This window comes from Oncorhynchus mykiss, chromosome 21, assembly GCF_013265735.2.
Source record: "Oncorhynchus mykiss isolate Arlee chromosome 21, USDA_OmykA_1.1, whole genome shotgun sequence".
Classification (NCBI taxonomy): domain Eukaryota; kingdom Metazoa; phylum Chordata; class Actinopteri; order Salmoniformes; family Salmonidae; genus Oncorhynchus; species Oncorhynchus mykiss.
In genome coordinates, this window is record NC_048585.1 from 21,848,780 (window position 1) to 21,870,360 (window position 21,581).

At 41.9% G+C, this 21,581-nt stretch overlaps 2 protein-coding genes across 10 annotated transcripts in view; both read left to right on the forward strand.

Moving 5' to 3' along the window:
• LOC110499997 (liprin-alpha-2) overlaps nt 1-20,966 on the forward strand; it is a 219,092-nt gene extending 198,126 nt beyond the window's left edge. For 7 of the 9 annotated variants that reach the window (XM_036957268.1, XM_036957272.1, XM_036957275.1 and 4 more), the window contains 11 exons: nt 683-764; nt 1,950-2,150; nt 7,209-7,274; nt 10,406-10,441; nt 10,638-10,813; nt 10,920-11,017; nt 11,735-11,910; nt 12,342-12,410; nt 12,783-12,936; nt 18,730-18,813; nt 19,595-20,966. In XM_036957268.1, the coding sequence (XP_036813163.1) occupies nt 683-764; nt 1,950-2,150; nt 7,209-7,274; nt 10,406-10,441; nt 10,638-10,813; nt 10,920-11,017; nt 11,735-11,910; nt 12,342-12,410; nt 12,783-12,936; nt 18,730-18,788 (1,117 nt within the window). In that variant the 3' untranslated portion in view covers nt 18,789-18,813; nt 19,595-20,966. Of the gene's footprint in view, nt 1-682; nt 765-1,949; nt 2,151-7,208; nt 7,275-10,405; nt 10,442-10,637; nt 10,814-10,919; nt 11,018-11,734; nt 11,911-12,341; nt 12,411-12,782; nt 12,937-18,594; nt 18,639-18,729; nt 18,814-19,594 lie in introns of all 9 variants that reach the window. The other 2 variants (XR_005038557.1, XM_036957276.1) reach the window with 2 other exon arrangements.
• LOC118942910 lies at nt 2,167-7,169 on the forward strand. The gene is made up of 2 exons (XM_036957278.1): nt 2,167-4,829; nt 5,050-7,169. The coding sequence occupies exons 1-2, from the start codon at nt 4,014-4,016 to the stop codon at nt 5,272-5,274; spliced, it is 1,041 nt and encodes a 346-aa protein (XP_036813173.1). The 5' UTR covers nt 2,167-4,013; the 3' UTR covers nt 5,275-7,169.
• Nucleotides 20,967-21,581: the final 615 nt, after the last annotated feature.

The window sequence follows — 21,581 nt, forward strand, 5'->3', positions numbered from 1 at the left end:
TGTAGGATTTTTTATGGATTTATTTGCAAATTATGGTGGAAAATAAGTATTTGGTCAATAACAAAAGTTTATCTCAATACTTTGTTATATACCCTTTGTTGGCAATGACAGAGGTCAAACATTTTCTGTAAGTCTTCACAAGGTTTTCACACACTGTTGCTGGTATTTTGGCCCATTCCTCCATGCAGATCTCCTCATTCCCAGCTGCAGCACAGAGACAAGTGGAGATTTGTGGTTCTTCAGATTAGCAAATCAAAGTCAGGCTTCAGTGAGCAGCCCAGCAGCCCTTGCTGTCCCTTCAAGGTGTGTCTGTACCAGATGGTGAGAGAGAGAGGGGCAGAGAGAGAAAGAGAGCGCAAGGGGCAGAGCAGCAGAGAGAAAAAGAGGCAGAGAGGGGGGTGGGGGGGCAGACAGAGATAGAGGCAGAGAGAGAGAGCTAAGGGCAGAGAGAGAGCGTACTCATTTTACATGCAGTGTGTGTGTGTGGAGAGATTGTATGATAAGGTCGTGCCCTTTCAGAAAGCTCTGGCCTGTGAGAGAGAAAGTGTGTGGCACTGTACAGTGAACACACACACCAAATCTTGGTGTAATACTAGTGCCTTGTGTGAGGGGGTGTGACTGTCTCAGTATATGTGTGAGTGTGTGCAGTGCATTAATCCCATGTCTCTGCTCCCGCCCTCAGGCACGAGTTGTTGGAAGAGGCGAGGAGGAAAGGCTTACCTTTCGCCCAATGGGACGGCCCCACAGTGGTGGCCTGGCTGGAGGTAGGCACTCCTCTACTCTGGCCTGGAGCCATTCTCAATCCTCCCGCCTCTGGGATAGATTTACAAGGTCTGTGCCAGACTCCCACTCTGTGAAGAAGATAATATTCTCCGCCCCGGTGAAGTGGTCTATTCCTCCTTGACTACCCAGTCTGCACACTCAGCATTCACCTGAGATACGACTTCCATTATCCTCTAACCTCTGACCGTTGATGATGTTTCACATTTCAAATCAATTACCCGATGCCTTACTTCAGCCTAATGGTCACCCTTTCTAATACGGCACTACGAAATTCAAACCAGATACTTTCCTTAAATCAAAACATGGGATGACACAGTGCTGTTACATAACTGTGGATGTATTGTGTTGTAATTACGACCCGGGGAAATCCAATGCCGTAGTAGTCAGCATGTTACCGAGAGTAGTTATAAAATGATTACGCCTCCGGCTGACATTACTCTTTGTGCTTTATTATATTAAGTCTATTATCTAATCCAGTGCTTCCCCAACTCCAGTCCTCCAGTACCCCAACGATACTCATTTTTATTGTAGCCCTGGACAAGCACACCTGATTCAACTGATCATCAAGCCCTCAATGAGTTGTGTTTGTCCCAGGCTACGCTGTGTGATGTTGGGGGCCCTATGGGTCCTATGGGACCAGCAGTGTGTCGAATCTAGATCTCACGGATATTATGGGAGACAATGTCCCAGATTTTGATGTCACCTTGGTGGACGCCTCGGAGGCTGTTGGTAAAGGTCTACTCTGTGATTTACTATGCCATGTTCTCCCCAGCTTGTAATTGCTTGACATTACACCTCATAAAGGCCATAGGAATGTTGTGTAATATTAACATGGGTATTCATTAAGTAAATGAATGCGTTGCCTATCAATGAATCATCACAGTTTATTTTCTGTCTTCATTGAAATATCCTATGTCTGTATTCAGTTTTTTCTCATTTAATCGTGATAGAACATGCTTGAACATACAAGGTGAACATTTCAACCATGACTGCCCCCTACTGTTTCTCAGTAGATCTTTAATAAAACAAGGAAATGCTACTCAACTTGTCTACCATAGGTAAGGATGGTAGACAAGTCCTCCCACCACATCACCTATAATTTGTAAAAACAAGCTCACTCGCTACTTTACATGAAATCACAAATGGTCTTCCTCCTCCTGTTTCAGCTGTGGCTGGGGATGCCCGCCTGGTACGTGGCGGCGTGTCGTGCCAACGTTAAGAGCGGTGCCATCATGTCTGCCCTGTCGGACACAGAGATCCAGAGGGAGATTGGCATCAGTAACCCCCTGCACCGCCTCAAACTACGACTGGCCATCCAGGAGATGGTGTCCCTCACCAGTCCATCTGCCCCGCCAACCTCCAGAACCGTGAGTGTCCATTGACACGCGCACACACACACCCATGCATGTAACTGCCGTCAGTGTTAGCTTAGCATATAGCGCTGCCTCCCTGAACCTGCCTCTGACTGGGCTTTAACCAGGCTCCTCTACCACACCAACACACGTGACCGCCTGCTTGACAACAAAGACATTGAGCCATAGAAAAAGCATCCTATTCGATAGCTCCACCGGTGACATTTTGAGTGAGCTTACTTGTTCTTAACTCCGATATGCATGCATACACACACAGACGGTATAGTCTTCAAGGGTAAAGACACTCAAGAAGCTATTTCTGCTAGTTTGCATTGTACCGCCTTCACAGTCAGAGAACCTGACTTGTGTAGCATCTCTATCCTTGGTGTTGGTAACTGAATGTTGGAGAGAATGGGAGGAACCCGTTTAAGGCCGGCTTGTTTATCTCTCAGTAGTGTCAGTCAGCTCATGCACTTAATTCAGCTCTGCAGCATTTACTCTAATTTACCACACCAACAGCTATTTTATACCTCAGTCTGTTTCACAGCTCCGAGTTGTCATGGTGATTTTATGTAACCTCTGAGGAACCTGCTGAGCTTAATGCTATAAACTGTTTTATTCTATGTAGCTTTATCACACACACACACACACACACACACACACACTTAAACTGAATCTTTCATCAAGGAGCAGTGAACTCTGGGAATATGACTCTATAGACCCCCTCTGCCCTGGTTCCCCCTGCTGTGACTGGTGGTCAGTTCCCTGCCCCTCTTAACCAAATGACCCCTTTAAGTTTACACTCCGGGTTAATCAACCCTGTAAATGCAGGGGTAGTGTCTGACAAGCAGAACACTGACGGGGGAAAGGTGGGGTAGGGAGCTAACTTCTTTATTTGACCAGTCACAGGACTGGTTATTCTGCTGCCTTTAAGCTCACAGACAGTGACGTCTGATTCACCCTATGGGGCCGACCCGAACCGTACTGTGCTGCCCAGTACAGCTGGGCTTGGCTCGGCTCTATAGTGTGAAACAGGCATGCGTGAGCAGCCCTTTAGTACGGTGTCTTTAATAGAGATTGTCATCCCCTCAAGTGTTCTTATCTAGGTCATGACAGCTTGATCCAGTGGGGCTGCAAAGCACAGTGATCATGGCTGCTAAAATTAGAATCAACAACAGATTAGAATGGGTTGGAATGGGGTTTAACGGTGTGGTACACTGAGGTATATCAAACTAGACTGAATCTGTTAGAAAGGGGTTTAATAGTGTGGTACACTGAGGTATATCAAACTAGACTAAATCTGTTAGAAAGGGGTTTAACAGTGTGGTACACTGAGGTATATCAAACTAGACCGAATCTGTTAGAAAGGGGTTTAACGGTGTGGTACACTGAGGTATATCAAACTAGACTAAATCTGTTAGAAAGGGGTTTAACAGTGTGGTACACTGAGGTATATCAAACTAGACAGAATCTGTTAGAAAGGGGTTTAACAGTGTGGTACACTGAGGTATATCAAACTAGACAGAATCTGTTAGAAAGGGGTTTAACAGTGTGGTACACTGAGGTATATCAAACTAGACAGTCTGTTAGAAAGGGGTTTAACAGTGTGGTACACTGAGGTATATCAAACTAGACAGAATCTGTTAGAAAGGGGTTTAACAGTGTGGTACACTGAGGTATATCAAACTAGACAGAATCTGTTAGAAAGGGGTTTAACAGTGTGGTACACTGAGGTATCTCAAACTATACAGAATCTGTTAGAAAGGGGTTTAACGGTGTGGTACACTGAGGTATCTCAAACTAGACAGTCTGTTAGAAAGGGGTTTAACAGTGTGGTACACTGAGGTATATCAAACTAGACTATTAGAAAGGGGTTTAATGGTGTGGTACACTGAGGTATATCAAACTAGACAGAATCTGTTAGAAAGGGGTTTAACAGTGTGGTACACTGAGGTATATCAAACTAGACAGAATCTGTTAGAAAGGGGTTTAACAGTGTGGTACACTGAGGTATCTCAAACTAGACTGAATCTGTTAGAAAGGGGTTTAACAGTGTGGTACACTGAGGTATATCAAACTATACAGAATCTGTTAGAAAGGGGTTTAACAGTGGGGTACACTGAGGTATCTCAAACTAGACTGAGTCTGTTAGAAAGGGGTTTAATAGTGTGGTACACTGAGGTATATCAAACTAGACTAAATCTGTTAGAAAGGGGTTTAATAGTGTGGTACACTGAGGTATATCAAACTAGACAGAATCTGTTAGAAAGGGGTTTAACAGTGTGGTACACTGAGGTATATCAAACTAGACTGAGTCTGTTAGAAAGGGGTTTAATAGTGTGGTACACTGAGGTATATCAAACTAGACTGAGTCTGTTAGAAAGGGGTTTAATGGTGTGGTACACTGAGGTATCTCAAACGAGACTAAATCTGTTAGAAAGGGGTTTAATGGTGGGGTACACTGAGGTATATCAAACTAGACAGAATCTGTTAGAAAGGGGTTTAACAGTGTGGTACACTGAGGTATATCAAACTAGACAGAATCTGTTAGAAAGGGGTTTAACAGTGTGGTACACTGAGGTATATCAAACTATACAGAATCTGTTAGAAAGGGGTTTAACAGTGTGGTACACTGAGGTATATCAAACTAGACAGAATCTGTTAGAAAGGGGTTTAACAGTGTGGTACACTGAGGTATATCAAACTAGACTATTAGAAAGGGGTTTAATGGTGGGGTACACCGAGGTATATCAAACTAGACAGAATATGTTAGAAAGGGGTTTAACAGTGTGGTACACTGAGGTATATCAAACTAGACTAAATCTGTTAGAAAGGGGTTTAATAGTGTGGTACACTGAGGTATATCAAACTAGACAGTCTGTTAGAAAGGGGTTTAATAGTGTGGTACACTGAGGTATATCAAACTAGACAGAATCTGTTAGAAAGGGGTTTAACGGTGTGGTACACTGAGGTATCTCAAACTAGACTAAATCTGTTAGAAAGGGGTTTAACAGTGTGGTACACTGAGGTATATCAAACTAGACTAAATCTGTTAGAAAGGGGTTTAACAGTGTGGTACACTGAGGTATATCAAACTAGACAGTCTGTTAGAAAGGGGTTTAACAGTGTGGTACACTGAGGTATATCAAACTAGACTGAGTCTGTTAGAAAGGGGTTTAACAGTGTGGTACACTGAGGTATCTCAAACTAGACTAAATCTGTTAGAAAGGGGTTTAACAGTGTGGTACACTGAGGTATATCAAACTAGACAGTCTGTTAGAAAGGGGTTTAACAGTGTGGTACACTGAGGTATCTCAAACTAGACTAAATCTGTTAGAAAGGGGTTTAACAGTGTGGTACACTGAGATATATCAAACTAGACAGTCTGTTAGAAAGGGGTTTAATGGTGGGGTACACTGAGGTATATCAAACTAGACAGAATCTGTTAGAAAGGGGTTTAATGGTGTGGTACACTGAGATATATCAAACTAGACAGTCTGTTAGAAAGGGGTTTAATGGTGGGGTACACTGAGGTATATCAAACTAGACAGAATCTGTTAGAAAGGGGTTTAATGGTGTGGTACACTGAGATATATCAAACTAGACAGTCTGTTAGAAAGGGGTTTAATGGTGTGGTACACTGAGGTATATCAAACTAGACTATTAGAAAGGGGTTTAATAGTGTGGTACACTGAGGTATATCAAACTAGACAGAATCTGTTAGAAAGGGGTTTAACAGTGTGGTACACTGAGGTATCTCAAACTAGACAGAATCTGTTAGAAAGGGGTTTAACAGTGTGGTACACTGAGGTATATCAAACTAGACTAAATCTGTTAGAAAGGGGTTTAACAGTGTGGTACACTGAGGTATATCAAACTATACAGAATCTGTTAGAAAGGGGTTTAACAGTGGGGTACACTGAGGTATATCAAACTAGACAGAATCTGTTAGAAAGGGGTTTAACGGTGTGGTACACTGAGGTATCTCAAACTAGACTAAATCTGTTAGAAAGGGGTTTAACAGTGTGGTACACTGAGGTATATCAAACTAGACATAATCTGTTAGAAAGGGGTTTAACAGTGTGGTACACTGAGGTATATCAAACTAGACTGAGTCTGTTAGAAAGGGGTTTAACAGTGTGGTACACTGAGGTATATCAAACTAGACTGAATCTGTTAGAAAGGGGTTTAACAGTGTGGTACACTGAGGTATATCAAACTAGACTGAGTCTGTTAGAAAGGGGTTTAACAGTGTGGTACACTGAGGTATATCAAACTAGACAGTCTGTTAGAAAGGGGTTTAACAGTGTGGTACACTGAGGTATATCAAACTAGACTGAATCTGTTAGAAAGGGGTTTAACAGTGTGGTACACTGAGGTATATCAAACTAGCCTGAGTCTGTTAGAAAGGGGTTTAACAGTGTGGTACACTGAGGTATATCAAACTAGACTGAGTCTGTTAGAAAGGGGTTTAACAGTGTGGTACACTGAGGTATATCAAACTAGACTGAGTCTGTTAGAAAGGGGTTTAACAGTGTGGTACACTGAGGTATATCAAACTAGACTGAGGTGGATATGCATGTTTGTATTTGTGTCTGTTTGCTCCAAACCCTTGTACTAATCCACTACTACACTAGCTTATGGTGAACCAGTCTTGTCATGCATGGTAAATGTGTTCCTTTGGCTCGTATGTGTTGCACCTGTGTAGGTGGGCTGCTCCTGTCTTATGTGCTGTTTTTGTCTATCCAAAGTCAGAAGTTGCCCTAACCACTGATACAGGATCAGATAGTATTTCACCCCTTTAATGGATAAGGTTATGATGGGGACAGAGTATCTGATCCTAGATCTGTGGTTAAGGACATCTTCTACCTCAATCAGTTTTGTGTCTGTGTTTGTTTGTGTACTGTGCATGCCCTTTGACCCCAGAGGGGCGGGCCTGCTCATCATCTGACCATGATGCTATAACACTATTGGCTTACAGTGGTGCTGCTCTTCTTCTTTAATACTGCTTGCCCCTCCTGGCGGACTACTGCTGCTGCTGCTGTCTTCTTCTCTTGGGCACCGCACTCCTAGCCGTCAGGCAATGTATGGGTGACCCACGAGGAAATGGAGACCCTCGCAGCACCCTCCTCCAAAACGGTTAGTCCTTCCTCTCCTTTTACCTCTTCTCTGCTCTCACTCACTTGCTTTCACTGCAGTGTTGAGACTTGTCAATGGCTGCTTTACTGAGGCCTGTACTGAGGACTGGGCGGCAGGTAGCCTAGCAGTTAGAGCATTAGAGCACAGTAACCAAAAGGTCACTGATTCGAATACCCGAGCCGACAAGGTGAAAAATCTGTCATTGTGCCCTTGTGTAAGGCACTTCACCCTGATTTGCTCCAGGGGTACTAACCCTATAAAACAACACATTTCACTGCACCTATCTGGTGTATGTGACAGTAAAACATGTTTTTCCCCCTATAGGATTTGGAGGGGAGGGAGATTGAATAACAGTAGGTTTGTTGATAATGTGGTTAGACTGCATCACATCACATCCATTCTCAGCTCTCCCTTTCATTATAATGGGTAAAGAAGGCTTTTTAATTGTAATGACTGGTGAACTGCTCTATATTTACCAGTACAGTGCCTTGCGAAAGTATTCGGCCCCCTTGAATTTTGCAACCTTTTGCCACATTTCAGGCTTCAAACATAAAGATATAAAACTGTATTTTTTTGTGAAGAATCAACAACAAGTGGGACACAATCATGAAGTGGAACGACATTTCTTGGATATTTCAAACTTTTTTAACAAATCAAAAACTGAAAAATTGGGCGTGCAAAATTATTCAGCCCCCTTAAGTTAATACTTTGTAGCGCCACCTTTTGCTGCGATTACAGCTGTAAGTCGCTTGGGGTATGTCTCTATCAGTTTTGCACATCGAGAGACTGAAATGGTTTCCCATTCCTCCTTGCAAAACAGCTCGAGCTCAGTGAGGTTGGATGGAGAGCATTTGTGAACAGCAGTTTTCAGTTCTTTCCACAGATTCTCGATTGGATTCAGGTCTGGACTTTGACTTGGCCATTCTAACACCTGGATATGTTTATTTTTGAACCATTCCATTGTAGATTTTGCTTTATGTTTTGGATCATTGTCTTGTTGGAAGACAAATCTCCGTCCCAGTCTCAGGTCTTTTGCAGACTCCATCAGGTTTTCTTCCAGAATGGTCCTGTATTTGGCTCCATCCATCTTCCCATCAATTTTAACCATCTTCCCTGTCCCTGCTGAAGAAAAGCAGGCCCAAACCATGATGCTGCCACCACCATGTTTGACAGTGGGGATGGTGTGTTCAGGGTGATGAGCTGTGTTGCTTTTACGCCAAACATAACGTTTTGCATTGTTGCCAAACAGTTCAATTTTGGTTTCATCTGACCAGAGCACCTTCTTCCACATGTTTGGTCTCCCAGGTGGCTTGTGGCAAACTTTAAACAACACTTTTTATGGATATCTTTAAGAAATGGCTTTCTTCTTGCCACTCTTCCATAAAGGCCAGATTTGTGCAATATACGACTGATTGTTGTCCTATGGACAGAGTCTCCCACCTCAGCTGTAGATCTCTGCAGTTCATCCAGAGTGATCATGGGCCTCTTGGCTGCATCTCTGATCAGTCTTCTCCTTGTATGAGCTGAAAGTTTAGAGGGACGGCCAGGTCTCGGTAGATTTGCAGTGGTCTGATACTCCTTCCATTTCAATATTATCGCTTGCACAGTGCTCCTTGGGATGTTTAAAGCTTGGGAAATCTTTTTGTATCCAAATCCGGCTTTAAACTTCTTCACAACAGTATCTCGGACCTGCCTGGTGTGTTCCTTGTTCTTCATGATGCTCTCTGCGCTTTTAACGGACCTCTGAGACTATCACAGTGCAGGTGCATTTATACGGAGACTTGATTACACACAGGTGGATTGTATTTATCATCATTAGTCATTTAGGTCAACATTGGATCATTCAGAGATCCTCACTGAACTTCTGGAGAGAGTTTGCTGCACTGAAAGTAAAGGGGCTGAATAATTTTGCACACCCAATTTTTCAGTTTTGGATTTGTTAAAAAAGTTTGAAATATCCAATAAATGTCGTTCCACTTCATGATTGTGTCCCACTTGTTGTTGATTCTTCAAAAAAAATACAGTTTTATATCTTTATGTTTGAAGCCTGAAATGTGGCAAAAGGTCGCAAAGTTCAAGGGGGCCGAATACTTTCGCAAGGCACTGTATGTGTTGGTGTTACTGCTATGTTTCAGGGAGCTGCGTTGCCCTTGGCTACCATACTGTAGTTACCTTATATTACCTGTGTTTATGGTACGTTTCAGCCAGATGTTGATTAGATACAGCACATGTCAAGACATAATGCAATTTTTTTCCATTAGCAATGTCATCCTTTTAAACCTGACAGTGATCAGCTGATTGTACATAGGATTCACCCTACAAGACTGGTGTAAGAAGCTACATCAAATCCGATACAGGTCTGCTAACTGATACAGTATGTTCCAAACATGTGCATTTAAAACCTATTGGTTCTGTCTCAAGATTAAAGCTTGCAGGATTATTAGTCACTGCAGGTGTCATTCATGTCAATCCCTAGGACACAGACAGCTATGTACTATACTGTACATGTAATAATGGATCTCTTTGAGCTTGAACATAAAGGTTATTCTTTGTTCCACTGTTCTCCCTGCCTCTAATACAGCCTGCATGTCAGGCACAATGAGGCTAATAGCCAACTCCGTGCCATTGTACGGAGGGCGAACCACGGGGGAAAAGGCTCTCATTTGTGCCAGGCGTTTTGTGCGAATGGGGTTGGATTGGCCTAATGTGGCAGCAGCGCCCGTCTCCAAATCAAATGTAATCTGGCAGCAGCTCAGCCCAGGCCAGGACTAAAGGGATAACTGTGTTACTCTCCCATGGGGCCAGTTCAGTTCACACGCTAAAGGGGGGAAATCATTCTCCCTTCTCAGATTGCAGATAAATCCCACAGGCCACTTTCCCTCCCTCGAATAGTGATTTTTCATGCATATTTAGATGGAGTTCTACTTTTAGATGTGCATAGTTTGTTCAGGGAATATATGCGAGGGAGACCTCTACTGTACGTTCTGAGGCCTTGGTTCTGACTTGAGCAAGTCAACAGCCTCTGATGCTAGAGTAGAGACTTTCGGACTGTAGATATAGTCCAGTGACCTGTTGCTATATGTTCTCATGCATAATGCTACTGTTTCTTTTCCATGCCTGACCAATGACAGAGGTCCGGGGAGTCCGAGGAGGGGAGCTGGGCGCAGGTAAAGGATTTGCGGTCTCTCTCATGGATTAGAACAGTAGAATTGTAGATTATTTAGAGTTACTCTATTTTTATTTAACCTTTGTTTAACTAGGCACACACCAGAGTTGTCTATGTGGCTACTTTTAAACCTCAAAATCGTGTACAGATGAACAATGGGCTACAGTATGTAATTGTTTCCTTGTCATTATTGTCAGACTCTAGCGTATGGTGACATGAACCATGAGTGGATAGGGAACGAGTGGTTGCCCAGTCTAGGACTACCTCAGTACCGCAGCTACTTCATGGAGTGCCTGGTGGACGCCCGCATGCTGGACCACCTCACCAAGAAGGACCTCCGGGTGCATCTCAAAATGGTGGACAGCTTTCACAGGTACATCTGCCCTCCTCCTGTATGATGTAGGATTTGATCAGAAAGTTTAGTGTTTAGTCTAATTTTGTGGTAATAAGTGGCTTTTCTAACGTTCCCGTGTCTGTAGGACGAGTTTGCAGTATGGTATCATGGGTCTGAAGAAGCTCAACTATGACAGGAAAGAGCTGGAGAGACGCAGAGAGCACAGCCAGCATGAAATGAGAGGTACCTAAAGGGAAATTCCACCCAAAAACAATATTTTGGTATTTGTTTCATTAGTCCATTGTTGACATAGTCCCAAAATGTTTTGCTTGTCAGCAATCAAATTTTCAAGATATGTAACTTTCAAAACACTGAAATCATCCCTGTATGATGCATTTAGTATCATATGACGCAAAACACAGAAATCATCCTTGTATGATGCATTTATTATCATATGACGCAAAACGCAGGATCATAGGATGCAAAATCCCTCATATGGGGATGATTTCTGTATTTTTAAAGTTATATACAGTATCTTCAAAAGTTGATTGGTGACAAGCAAAACATTTTGGGACAGTCAACAATGGACTAATGAAACAAATACCAAAAGACAGTTTTTGGGTGGACTTTTTTCTTTTAAAGACTGCTCTTGGAACAATTAGGAAGACCGTTAAGCTAAAATATATTCTAGTAGTGTCTAATTACAATCTCGTTAGTAATCTGCTAAGGTAAATAATACTTGTGGAAGCGCACTTACTTTACAGAATGTATTGCATTCTAATGTGAAATATAGCCAAGCAGTGTCTACCTGTCATAGAGCTAGGAGGTGATGGTCAGTAAGGACCAATCTAGCAGAGCCCAGAGGCTTTCTTCATCATGTAACCAGACATGGAAATATTCTGTGTCTGTGGCCCAACACCCATGTTGTGTTTACTGTAATACCATGTCTGTGTGCCCCAGACGTGCTGGTGTGGAGCAACGAGCGGGTGATTCGCTGGGTCCAGAGCATCGGCCTAAAGGACTATGCCAACATCCTGCTGGAGAGCGGCGTGCACGGGGCCCTGGTCGCCCTCGACGACAACTTTGACCACACCAGCCTGGCGCTGCTCATCCAGATCCCCAACCAAAGCACTCAGGTCAGATCCCTCTGCCCCGCATCACGCTATAGCATAGTTACGCCACGAGCGCTATGCATAATATACTAGCGTAAGAGGAAGACATTAACATCTTCATTCCAAGAGTCCGTGTCCGTAGTCTTGTCTCTCTAAAAGCAAGTGAATTATGATGTTAAATTGAACAGTGTTTTCAATTGTTTATTTTTTAGATTTTCAGGACAGAATAAATTATTTAGAAGATACACTTCAAACAGCAGTACACTTCAAACACATCTTTTAATTTCTCAGTCTTTCCATCTCAAACAGGTCTAATAATACCCTGAGTGCCAGACCAGTAGGTCAACAGAGAGCTGTTTGGTAATCCAGAAAGCGTCTGGAGCCCCAAATAAAGAGACCTAGAACTTCCATTTCAAATGTACCTAATAAGACCTATTTACCCTTCCTCTCCCCAGGCACGTCAGATTCTGGAGAGGGAATATAATAACCTGCTAGCCCTGGGCACTGAGAGACGACTGGACGAGGTGAGTGACTCCTGTCACCCGGACAGCTAGCCCCGCTGTTACCATGGGTGATGGGCCGTGGCAGACAGACACACACACCTGGGTTTGTTGTCAATCATTACTCCGTTTTCCACCATCTCACTGCACCTCAGACCTGTCCTCGGTTTCCACTTCCCACCCATCACTCATTTGTCTCTCATATTGTCTTAGAGGTGGTTTGAGATATAAATATAAGGCCTTGGGAAATTAGTAATATTTGTTAGCTATACACTAACACTATATGCAGACACAAGCTGTTCTCAGACCAGTTTATTTGGTGATAAGATAATGGCTGCCATCTCTAAACTCAATCCCTAACCTGTTCGTGTCTCTGTCTGTGTGTCTGTCCGTCAGTATGAAGATAATGACCTCCGGGGGCCATCGTGGAGGAGGCAGTTCCCCCCGCGGGACGTCCATGGGATCAGTATGATGCCCGGCTCGGCAGAGACCCTCCCCGCTGGCTTCCGTGTCACCACCGGCTCACACTCCCGTAGGCTACCCCCCGAAGGTGAGCTCTCCCACAGACCCCCTGCATGGCCAAGACCCCCATGTAGACCTAACAATTAAACTAGAGCCTTCGGTTTAGGGCACTTAGCATGGATTAATGTGAATTGCTAAAATGCCAAGTTTCAGGGTAAATTGCACTCATCAAACATAGCTAACTGCCACAAAATGTATTTGATTAAGATTGTACCTGGATACAGTGCCTTGCGAAAGTATTCGGCCCCCTTGAACTTTGAGACCTTTTGCCACATTTCAGGCTTCAAACATAAAGATATAAAACTGTATTTTTTGTGAAGAATCAACAACAAGTGGGACACAATCATGAAGTGGAATGACATTTATTGGATATTTCAAACTTTTTTAACAAATCAAAAACTGAAAAATTGGGCGTGCAAAATTATTCAGCCCCCTTAAGTTAATACTTTGTAGCGCCACCTTTTGCTGCGATTACAGCTGTAAGTCGCTTTGGGTATGTCTCTATCAGTTTTGCACATCGAGAGACTGACATTTTTTTCCCATTCCTCCTTGCAAAACAGCTCGAGCTCAGTGAGGTTGGATGGAGAGCATTTGTGAACAGCAGTTTTCAGTTCTTTCCACAGATTCTCGATTGGATTCAGGTCTGAACTTTGACTTGGCCATTCTAACACCTGGATATGTTTATTTTTGAACCATTCCATTGTAGATTTTGCTTTATGTTTTGGATCATTGTCTTGTTGGAAGACAAATCTCCGTCCCAGTCTCAGGTCTTTTGCAGACTCCATCAGGTTTTCTTCCAGAATGGTCCTGTATTTGGCTCCATCCATCTTCCCATCAATTTTAACCATCTTCCCTGTCCCTGCTGAAGAAAAGCAGGCCCAAACCATGATGCTGCCACCACCATGTTTGACAGTGGGGATGGTGTGTTCAGCTGTGTTGCTTTTACGCCAAACATAACGTTTTGCATTGTTGCCAAAAAGTTCAATTTTGGTTTCATCTGACCAGAGCACCTTCTTCCACATGTTTGGTGTGTCTCCCAGGTGGCTTGTGGCAAACTTTAAACTACACTTTTTATGGATATCTTTAAGAAATGGCTTTCTTCTTGCCACTCTTCCATAAAGGCCAGATTTGTGCAATATACAACTGATTGTTGTCCTATGGACAGAGTCTCCCACCTCAGCTGTAGATCTCTGCAGTTCATCCAGAGTGATCATGGGCCTCTTGGCTGCATCTCTGATCAGTCTTCTCTTTGTATGAGCTGAAAGTTTAGAGGGACGGCCAGGTCTCGGTAGATTTGCAGTGGTCTGATACTCCTTCCATTTCAATATTATAGCTTGCACAGTGCTCCTTGGGATGTTTAAAGCTTGGGAAATCTTTTTGTATCCAAATCCGGCTTTAAACTTCTTCACAACAGTATCTCGGACCTGCCTGGTGTGTTCCTTGTTCTTCATGATGCTCTCTGCGCTTTTAACGGACCTCTGAGACTATCACAGTGCAGGTGCATTTATACGGAGACTTGATTACACACAGGTGGATTGTATTTATCATCATTAGTCATTTAGGTCAACATTGGATCATTCAGAGATCCTCACTGAACTTCTGGAGAGAGTTTACTGCACTGAAAGTAAAGGGGCTGAGTAATTTTGCACGCCCAATTTTTCAGTTTTGGATTTGTTAAAAAAGTTTGAAATATCCAATAAATGTCGTTCCACTTCATGATTGTGTCCCACTTGTTGTTGATTCTTCACAAAAAAATACAGTTTTATATCTTTATGTTTGAAGCCTGAAATGTGGCAAAAGGAGAAGAGAGAATACTTTCGCAAGGCACTGTACATTTAATTTATGTGTTAGAGTTTGGGGGGGGGGGGGGGGTCCTCTCGCCCCTCTCTTTACTTGGAGCTCTCTCCCCATCACTCTCTCTCTCGTCTATCGCTGTATGGATGGAGCATGTTGCTGACTGTACCTGTATTTCCTCTGCTCTGGAACTGCTGCTCTGTGTGCAGTGCTCTATGAGGCGCTGGATGACAGTCCTGACGACATGTATTTGGACTGGTTTCAAGGTCAGCTATACTGGAGCGATACCATGTGGCCTGCTGTTGGCCTGTGTGCCTTACGCCCCCCAAAACTCCCCGGTTCCTGCTGTCCACCCTACCGTACCTCCTCTCTTCTCCAACTGTCTTTTCTCTCTACTTCTACTGCTCTGTTCCTCTGTTTCGTTCTGCTCCTGATGCCAACTACAAGGGTGGCCATTTGTTTGTCCAGGTTGTCCGTTTGTTATAGTAGACATATTGTGTGTCCAGTACTTGTTACTCAGGCTACTGTTATTAGCAGAAGTTAAAGCAATGAATCCCCTTTGCATATGTTAGTTGAGCTATGTTAGTTCTATGTTATTTGAGCTATGTTAGTTCTATGTTATTTGAGCTATGTTAGTTCTGTTAGTTGAGCTATGTTAGTTCTATGTTATTTGAGCTATGTTAGTTGAGCTATGTTAGTTGAGCTACGTTAGTTGAGTTATGTTAGTTGAGTTATGTTAGTTGAGCTATGTTAGTTGAGTTATGTTAGTTGAGCTATGTTAGTTCTATGTTAGTTGAGCTATGTTAGTTCTATGTTAGTTGAGTTATGTTAGTTGAGCTATGTTAGTTGAGTTATGTTAGTTGAGTTATGTTAGTTGAGCTATGTTAGTTCTATGTTATTTGAGCTATGTTAGTTGAGCTATGTTAGTTCTATGTTATTTGAGCTATGTTAGTTCTATGTTATTTGAGCTATGTTAGTTGAGCTGTTAGTTGAGCTATGTTAGTTCTATGTTATTTGAGCTATGTTATTTGAGCTATGTTAGTTCTATGTTATTTGAGCTATGTTAGTTCTATGTTAGTTGAGCTATGTTAGTTGAGCTATGTTAGTTCTATGTTATTTGAGCTATGTTAGTTCTATGTTATTTGAGCTATGTTAGTTCTATGTTATTTGAGCTATGTTAGTTGAGCTATGTTAGTTCTATGTTAGTTGAGCTATGTTAGTTCTATGTTATTTGAGCTATGTTATTTGAGCTATGTTAGTTCTATGTTATTTGAGCTATGTTAGTTGAGCTATGTTAGTTCTATGTTATTTGAGCTATGTTAGTTGAGCTATGTTAGTTCTATGTTAGTTGAGCTATGTTAGTTCTATGTTATTTGAGCTATGTTATTTGAGCTATGTTAGTTCTATGTTATTTGAGCTATGTTAGTTGAGTTATGTTAGTTGAGTTATGTTAGTTGAGTTATGTTAGTTGAGTTATGTTAGTTGAGCTATGTTAGTTGAGTTATGTTAGTTGAGCTATGTTAGTTGAGCTATGTTATTTGAGCTATGTTATTTGAGCTATGTTAGTTCTATGTTATTTGAGCTATGTTAGTTCTATGTTAGTTGAGCTATGTTAGTTGAGTTATGTTAGTTGAGCTATGTTAGTTGAGTTATGTTAGTTGAGCTATGTTAGTTGAGTTATGTTAGTTGAGCTATGTTAGTTGAGCTATGTTAGTTGAGCTATGTTAGTTGAGCTATGTTAGTTGAGTTATGTTAGTTGAGTTATGTTAGTTGAGTTATGTTACTTGAGCTATGTTAGTTGAGTTATGTTAGTTGAGCTATGTTATTTGAGCTATGTTATTTGAGCTATGTTAGTTCTATGTTATTTGAGCTATGTTAGTTCTATGTTAGTTGAGCTATGTTAGTTGAGTTATGTTAGTTGAGTTATGTTAGTTGAGTTATGTTACTTGAGCTATGTTAGTTGAGTTATGTTAGTTGAGCTATGTTAGTTGAGTTATGTTAGTTGAGCTATGTTAGTTGAGTTATGTTAGTTGAGCTATGTTAGTTGAGTTATGTTAGTTGAGCTATGTTAGTTGAGTTATGTTAGTTGAGTTATGTTAGTTGAGTTATGTTACTTGAGCTATGTTAGTTGAGTTATGTTAGTTGAGTTATGTTAGTTGAGCTATGTTAGTTGAGTTATGTTAGTTGAGCTATGTTAGTTGAGCTATGTTAGTTGAGCTATGTTAGTTGAGCTATGTTAGTTGAGTTATGTTAGTTCTATGTTATTTGAGCTATGTTAGTTGAGCTATGTTAGTTGAGCTATGTTAGTTGAGTAATGTTAGTTGAGCTATGTTAGTTGAGTAATGTTAGTTGAGCTATGTTAGTTGAGTTATGTTAGTTGAGCTATGTTAGTTGAGTTATGTTAGTTGAGCTATGTTAGTTGAGCTATGTTAGTTGAGCTATGTTAGTTCTATGTTATATGAGCTATGTTAGTTCTATGTTATTTGAGCTATGTTAGTTGAGCTATGTTAGTTGAGCTATGTTAGTTGAGCTATGTTAGTTGAGCTATGTTAGTTGAGCTATGTTAGTTCTATGTTATTTGAGCTATGTTAGTTCTATGTTATTTGAGCTATGTTAGTTGAGTTATGTTAGTTGAGCTATGTTAGTTCTATGTTAGTTGAGCTATGTTAGTTCTATGTTATTTGAGCTATGTTAGTTGAGTTATGTTAGTTGAGCTATGTTAGTTGAGCTATGTTAGTTGAGCTATGTTAGTTGAGCTATGTTAGTTGAGCTATGTTAGTTCTATGTTATTTGAGCTATGTTAGTTCTATGTTATTTGAGCTATGTTAGTTGAGTTATGTTAGTTGAGCTATGTTAGTTCTATGTTAGTTGAGCTATGTTAGTTCTATGTTATTTGAGCTATGTTAGTTGAGTTATGTTAGTTGAGTTATGTTAGTTGAGCTATGTTAGTTGAGCTATGTTAGTTGAGTTATGTTAGTTGAGCTATGTTAGTTGAGTTATGTTAGTTGAGTTATGTTAGTTGAGCTATGTTAGTTCTATGTTATTTGAGCTATGTTAGTTGAGCTATGTTAGTTGAGTTATGTTAGTTGAGCTATGTTAGTTGAGTTATGTTAGTTGAGCTATGTTAGTTGAGTTATGTTAGTTGAGTTATGTTAGTTGAGTTATGTTAGTTGAGCTATGTTAGTTCTATGTTATTTGAGCTATGTTAGTTGAGTTGTTAGTTGAGCTATGTTAGTTCTATGTTAGTTGAGCTATGTTAGTTCTATGTTCGTTGCCCTGTAATAAATATTTATGATGGAAAAGATGGATGTTTTACAGTTGCCGGTTTGTGTCGCTCCTCGCCCTGTTGTTAAAAGAGGATGCTGGTCAAAATCTTTACGTTTTCAAGGGAATGAGAGATGTATTGAAACTTGCGTCTGTGATTGTGGCCCAGTGAGTTATAGCTGGACTGTAGTGCAGCAGGCTGCATTATGCCAGAACTCACTCCGGATTTATGGACGCAACTTCTGATACAAGTAAGTCTATCGTGACATCCGATTGCAGGTTTTGACCAGAGTTCCTCTCTAACACTCTGTCCCCAGTGTAATCGAGCTGCCTTCCTGTATCTGCCTCTATCTGTGGTCCCTGGTCTGTGGTGGTGATGACATTAACAGACTTGTTCCTGTGCGAGGTGTGATTCACTCAAAATGGCCACGTGCACTCCTCCTCTGAGTGTGCGATGCAATGTGCCTTGGCTTTGCTAGCTGACATTTTGACTAACCTCGTTCCCGTGTGTGGTGCGTGTGTGTGCAGTGTGTTGTATCCACAGTATGGTCTACTGTTCTCCTAGCCCTTATCAACTGGTTTAGAGTCCGTTTTGTTTGTCTCTCTCATTTGTTTGTCCCTCTCACAGTGGGCAATGGGAGCTGATCCTGTGTCAGTTGTTATGGGCATAAAGTAAGTTGGATAGCATTATCTACTGACCCTGGGCCCACTCTGGGTGTTGAAGCTAAGTGACTAACTGACGGGTCTCTGTCTCCCCCTACAGTTGGCCCCTTAGCAGTGCAGCGTCTGGACAGCTCTACAGTGAGGACCTACTCCTGCTGAGGGAGGAGAAGAGAGACTGTAAGCTGTAAGTCACACACATTATCCCTGTACAAGCTATCAGTTGCGCATACACACATGCTCACGAACAAACTCTCCCTCTCTCTTACATCTGTCGTTCTGCTCAGGGACAGCAAATGACTGTGAGAAATTGGAACGGGGTAAGAGGGTAACTTGTCTTTACAAATAACCATGTTTTCTTGGAGAGGAGAGTCCCTGCTCTAGTGCAGGCACTCATGATCAGATGATAGGAGTCAAAGGCAGCAGCATGAGGCGGCCTCACTCTGTTGTCCCTCCTTTAATCTCTGTCCAGCACAGACAACTACAGCCACAGAACACATGGAACTGTATTCCACATCAGGTAACTGATGCAAGCAGTAGAATCAGATACAAATAGATACAAATACACCTTGTGGAACAGCGGGGGCTGTGAAGAGACACACACAGGTAGTATGGCAGTAATATACATTTTGTATTGTAGATATGTAGTGGTGTAATACTGTTAAATGATGTACTGTTTTATATTTTATGTAAGTGCCTTAATGTGTTCGGACCCAAGGAAGAGCAGCTGCTGCCTTGGCAGGAATTAATGGGGATCCCTAATAAATACATGAATACCCCTGAATGCCAAGGTAGAGAGATATATGGCAGCTACGAGAATCTGTCTCAAATGAGATAATGTTACACAATTAGTAATGTCAACAATAATTCCCATATGATCAAATCCATGTTCATGACAACTGCGCTGTCACTGTGGATAAAGCTTCACAGTGGCACAGTGTAAGTAAACCATACCTCCTCTCTTTCAGGTCCAGATACTGTATGTAGAGAAGGTCTTACTGTACCTTGGAGCTGCTGGACGGGTCCTCCTGCCTGGAACAAACATTCTGACGAGACGTACTGCCAAGAAGCACCCCCCTATCTACCCTCCCACCCAACCTACCCCCGAAAAAGAGAGAGAGGGGGGGGGGGGGGGTGCCTCCTGGGTGCCTCCTGCCAATCCGCCCCCCCTCTGCACTTAGGAGTCAAGGCCCCCTGAAACCTGGGCAGCAGCTGCCGGTGCTACTTTCCTTCCGTCTGTCCTGTTGTCACCGTTTCTACCTTTTACATGTACAATAACTTGTTGAAGCATAATGTACTGTGTATTTCTTCTACCAGGAGATGTGTAGGTTATCTGTAAATGAATATAAATATGACTTTTTTTAATATATATATATAAATATATACACATCTATATTACAAAAAAAAAAAGATATTCAGAGTTTGTGCAAATAACCCCCCCCCCCCCTTCCCATTTCAAGTCCATGACCTTGGTTAAACTATGCTGCTCTTTGAATATTTCTCCATCATTCCCTGAGAGACCATTTTGTACATAGTTATTTTCCATTGTGCTGATAAATTTGTGTTTTCACCTTGGAGAGACTGTCCATCTGGTCCGCACGTGACCTCCCCCCCAGCTGGTAAAGCCTGCCCTCTAGTGGCGTGTACAGCCCCATGTATCTGAGTCACCAGCCACAGCCCCTCACCTCACAATCATGACGGAGCCCATCTCATAGCAAAGCATTCTGGGAGGACACAGAAACGCACTGTGACGTCTACTGAGGATGTGACAAGCACTTTGATACAACCACAGAAACTGTGGACTACAGCCACAGACTAAAAGATAGACTCCACTCTGAAGCTACTCAGCAGGAACATTCTTCATCAGATGATCTCACTCACCTACAGTACCTTGACCATAAAGCCATACATGAATAAACTCAAGCTGGACTTTTTTTATTTTGCCGTGGGGTCCGACTCAGCATCGCTGAGAAATAACTGAAAGACAGACTGCTTAACTCAGTGTGCGTAGAGTGTATATGAACATGTCGAAGTGAGGTGAATTTTAATGACAAACCTGTTGCTTGCTGTGACATTGGTGTAACTGTTAACTCTTTGTTTTTGTCTGAGTTGCCAGGGAAACCTATTGTACAGCCCTCCTACCTGTCTTTGAGTTATTTCTGCTGGAGTACTCGATCAAGTTTGACCTTTTTGTTGACTTTTACATCCTCGATTTGCACAAACAAAGAATCATTTTATTTTGTGTCCATTTTTTATTCATTACTAATTGTATTTTGGTCAAAACTAAGTGGTGATCAAACAAATTTTCATTGCCAATAAAAAAATACTGTCAGTGAAGTAGCTGTTGAAATGACTATTTTTCACTCATTGCTTCACTTCAGAGCTCTAGTATGAAGAGTTCATTCATCATATTAAACTATAAGATATAAACTAAACATGACGATTATTTTATTTAACTAGGCAAGTCCGTTAAGAACAAATTCTTATTTACAATGACGGCCTACCGGGGGTTGGGACCCCCCACAAAATAAAAAAATATAAATACTTTTTTTATATATATATACAGTGGGGAGAACAAGTATTTGATACACTGCCGATTTTTCAGGTTTTCCTACTTACAAAGCATTTAGAGGTCTGTAATTTCCATCATAGGTACACTTCAACTGTGAGAGACAGAATCTAAAACGAAAATCCAGAAAATCACATTGTTTAAGTAATTAATTTGGGAACAAAACATTGGGAACACCTTCCTGATATTGAGTTGCCCTCAGAACAGCCTAAATTCATCGGGCCATGGATTCTACAAGGTGTCGAAAGCGTTCCACTGGGATGCTGGCCCATGTTGACTAATGCTTCCCACAGTTGTGTCAAGTTGGCTGGATGTCCTTTGGGTAGTGGACCATCCAGCAGCGTTGCACTTAAATTGTCTTGCCCCATTCACCCTCTGAATGGTAC

Excerpts from the sequence above, each read along its gene's own strand:
- LOC118942910 (XM_036957278.1), top strand. The coding sequence starts at position 4,014 with ATGGTGTGGTACACTGAGGTATATCAAACTAGACAGAATCTGTTAGAA. Across the intron at positions 4,830-5,049 it reads TAACAGTGTGGTACACTGAG|GTATATCAAACTAGACAGAA; the intron begins GTATATCAAACT and ends TGGTACACTGAG.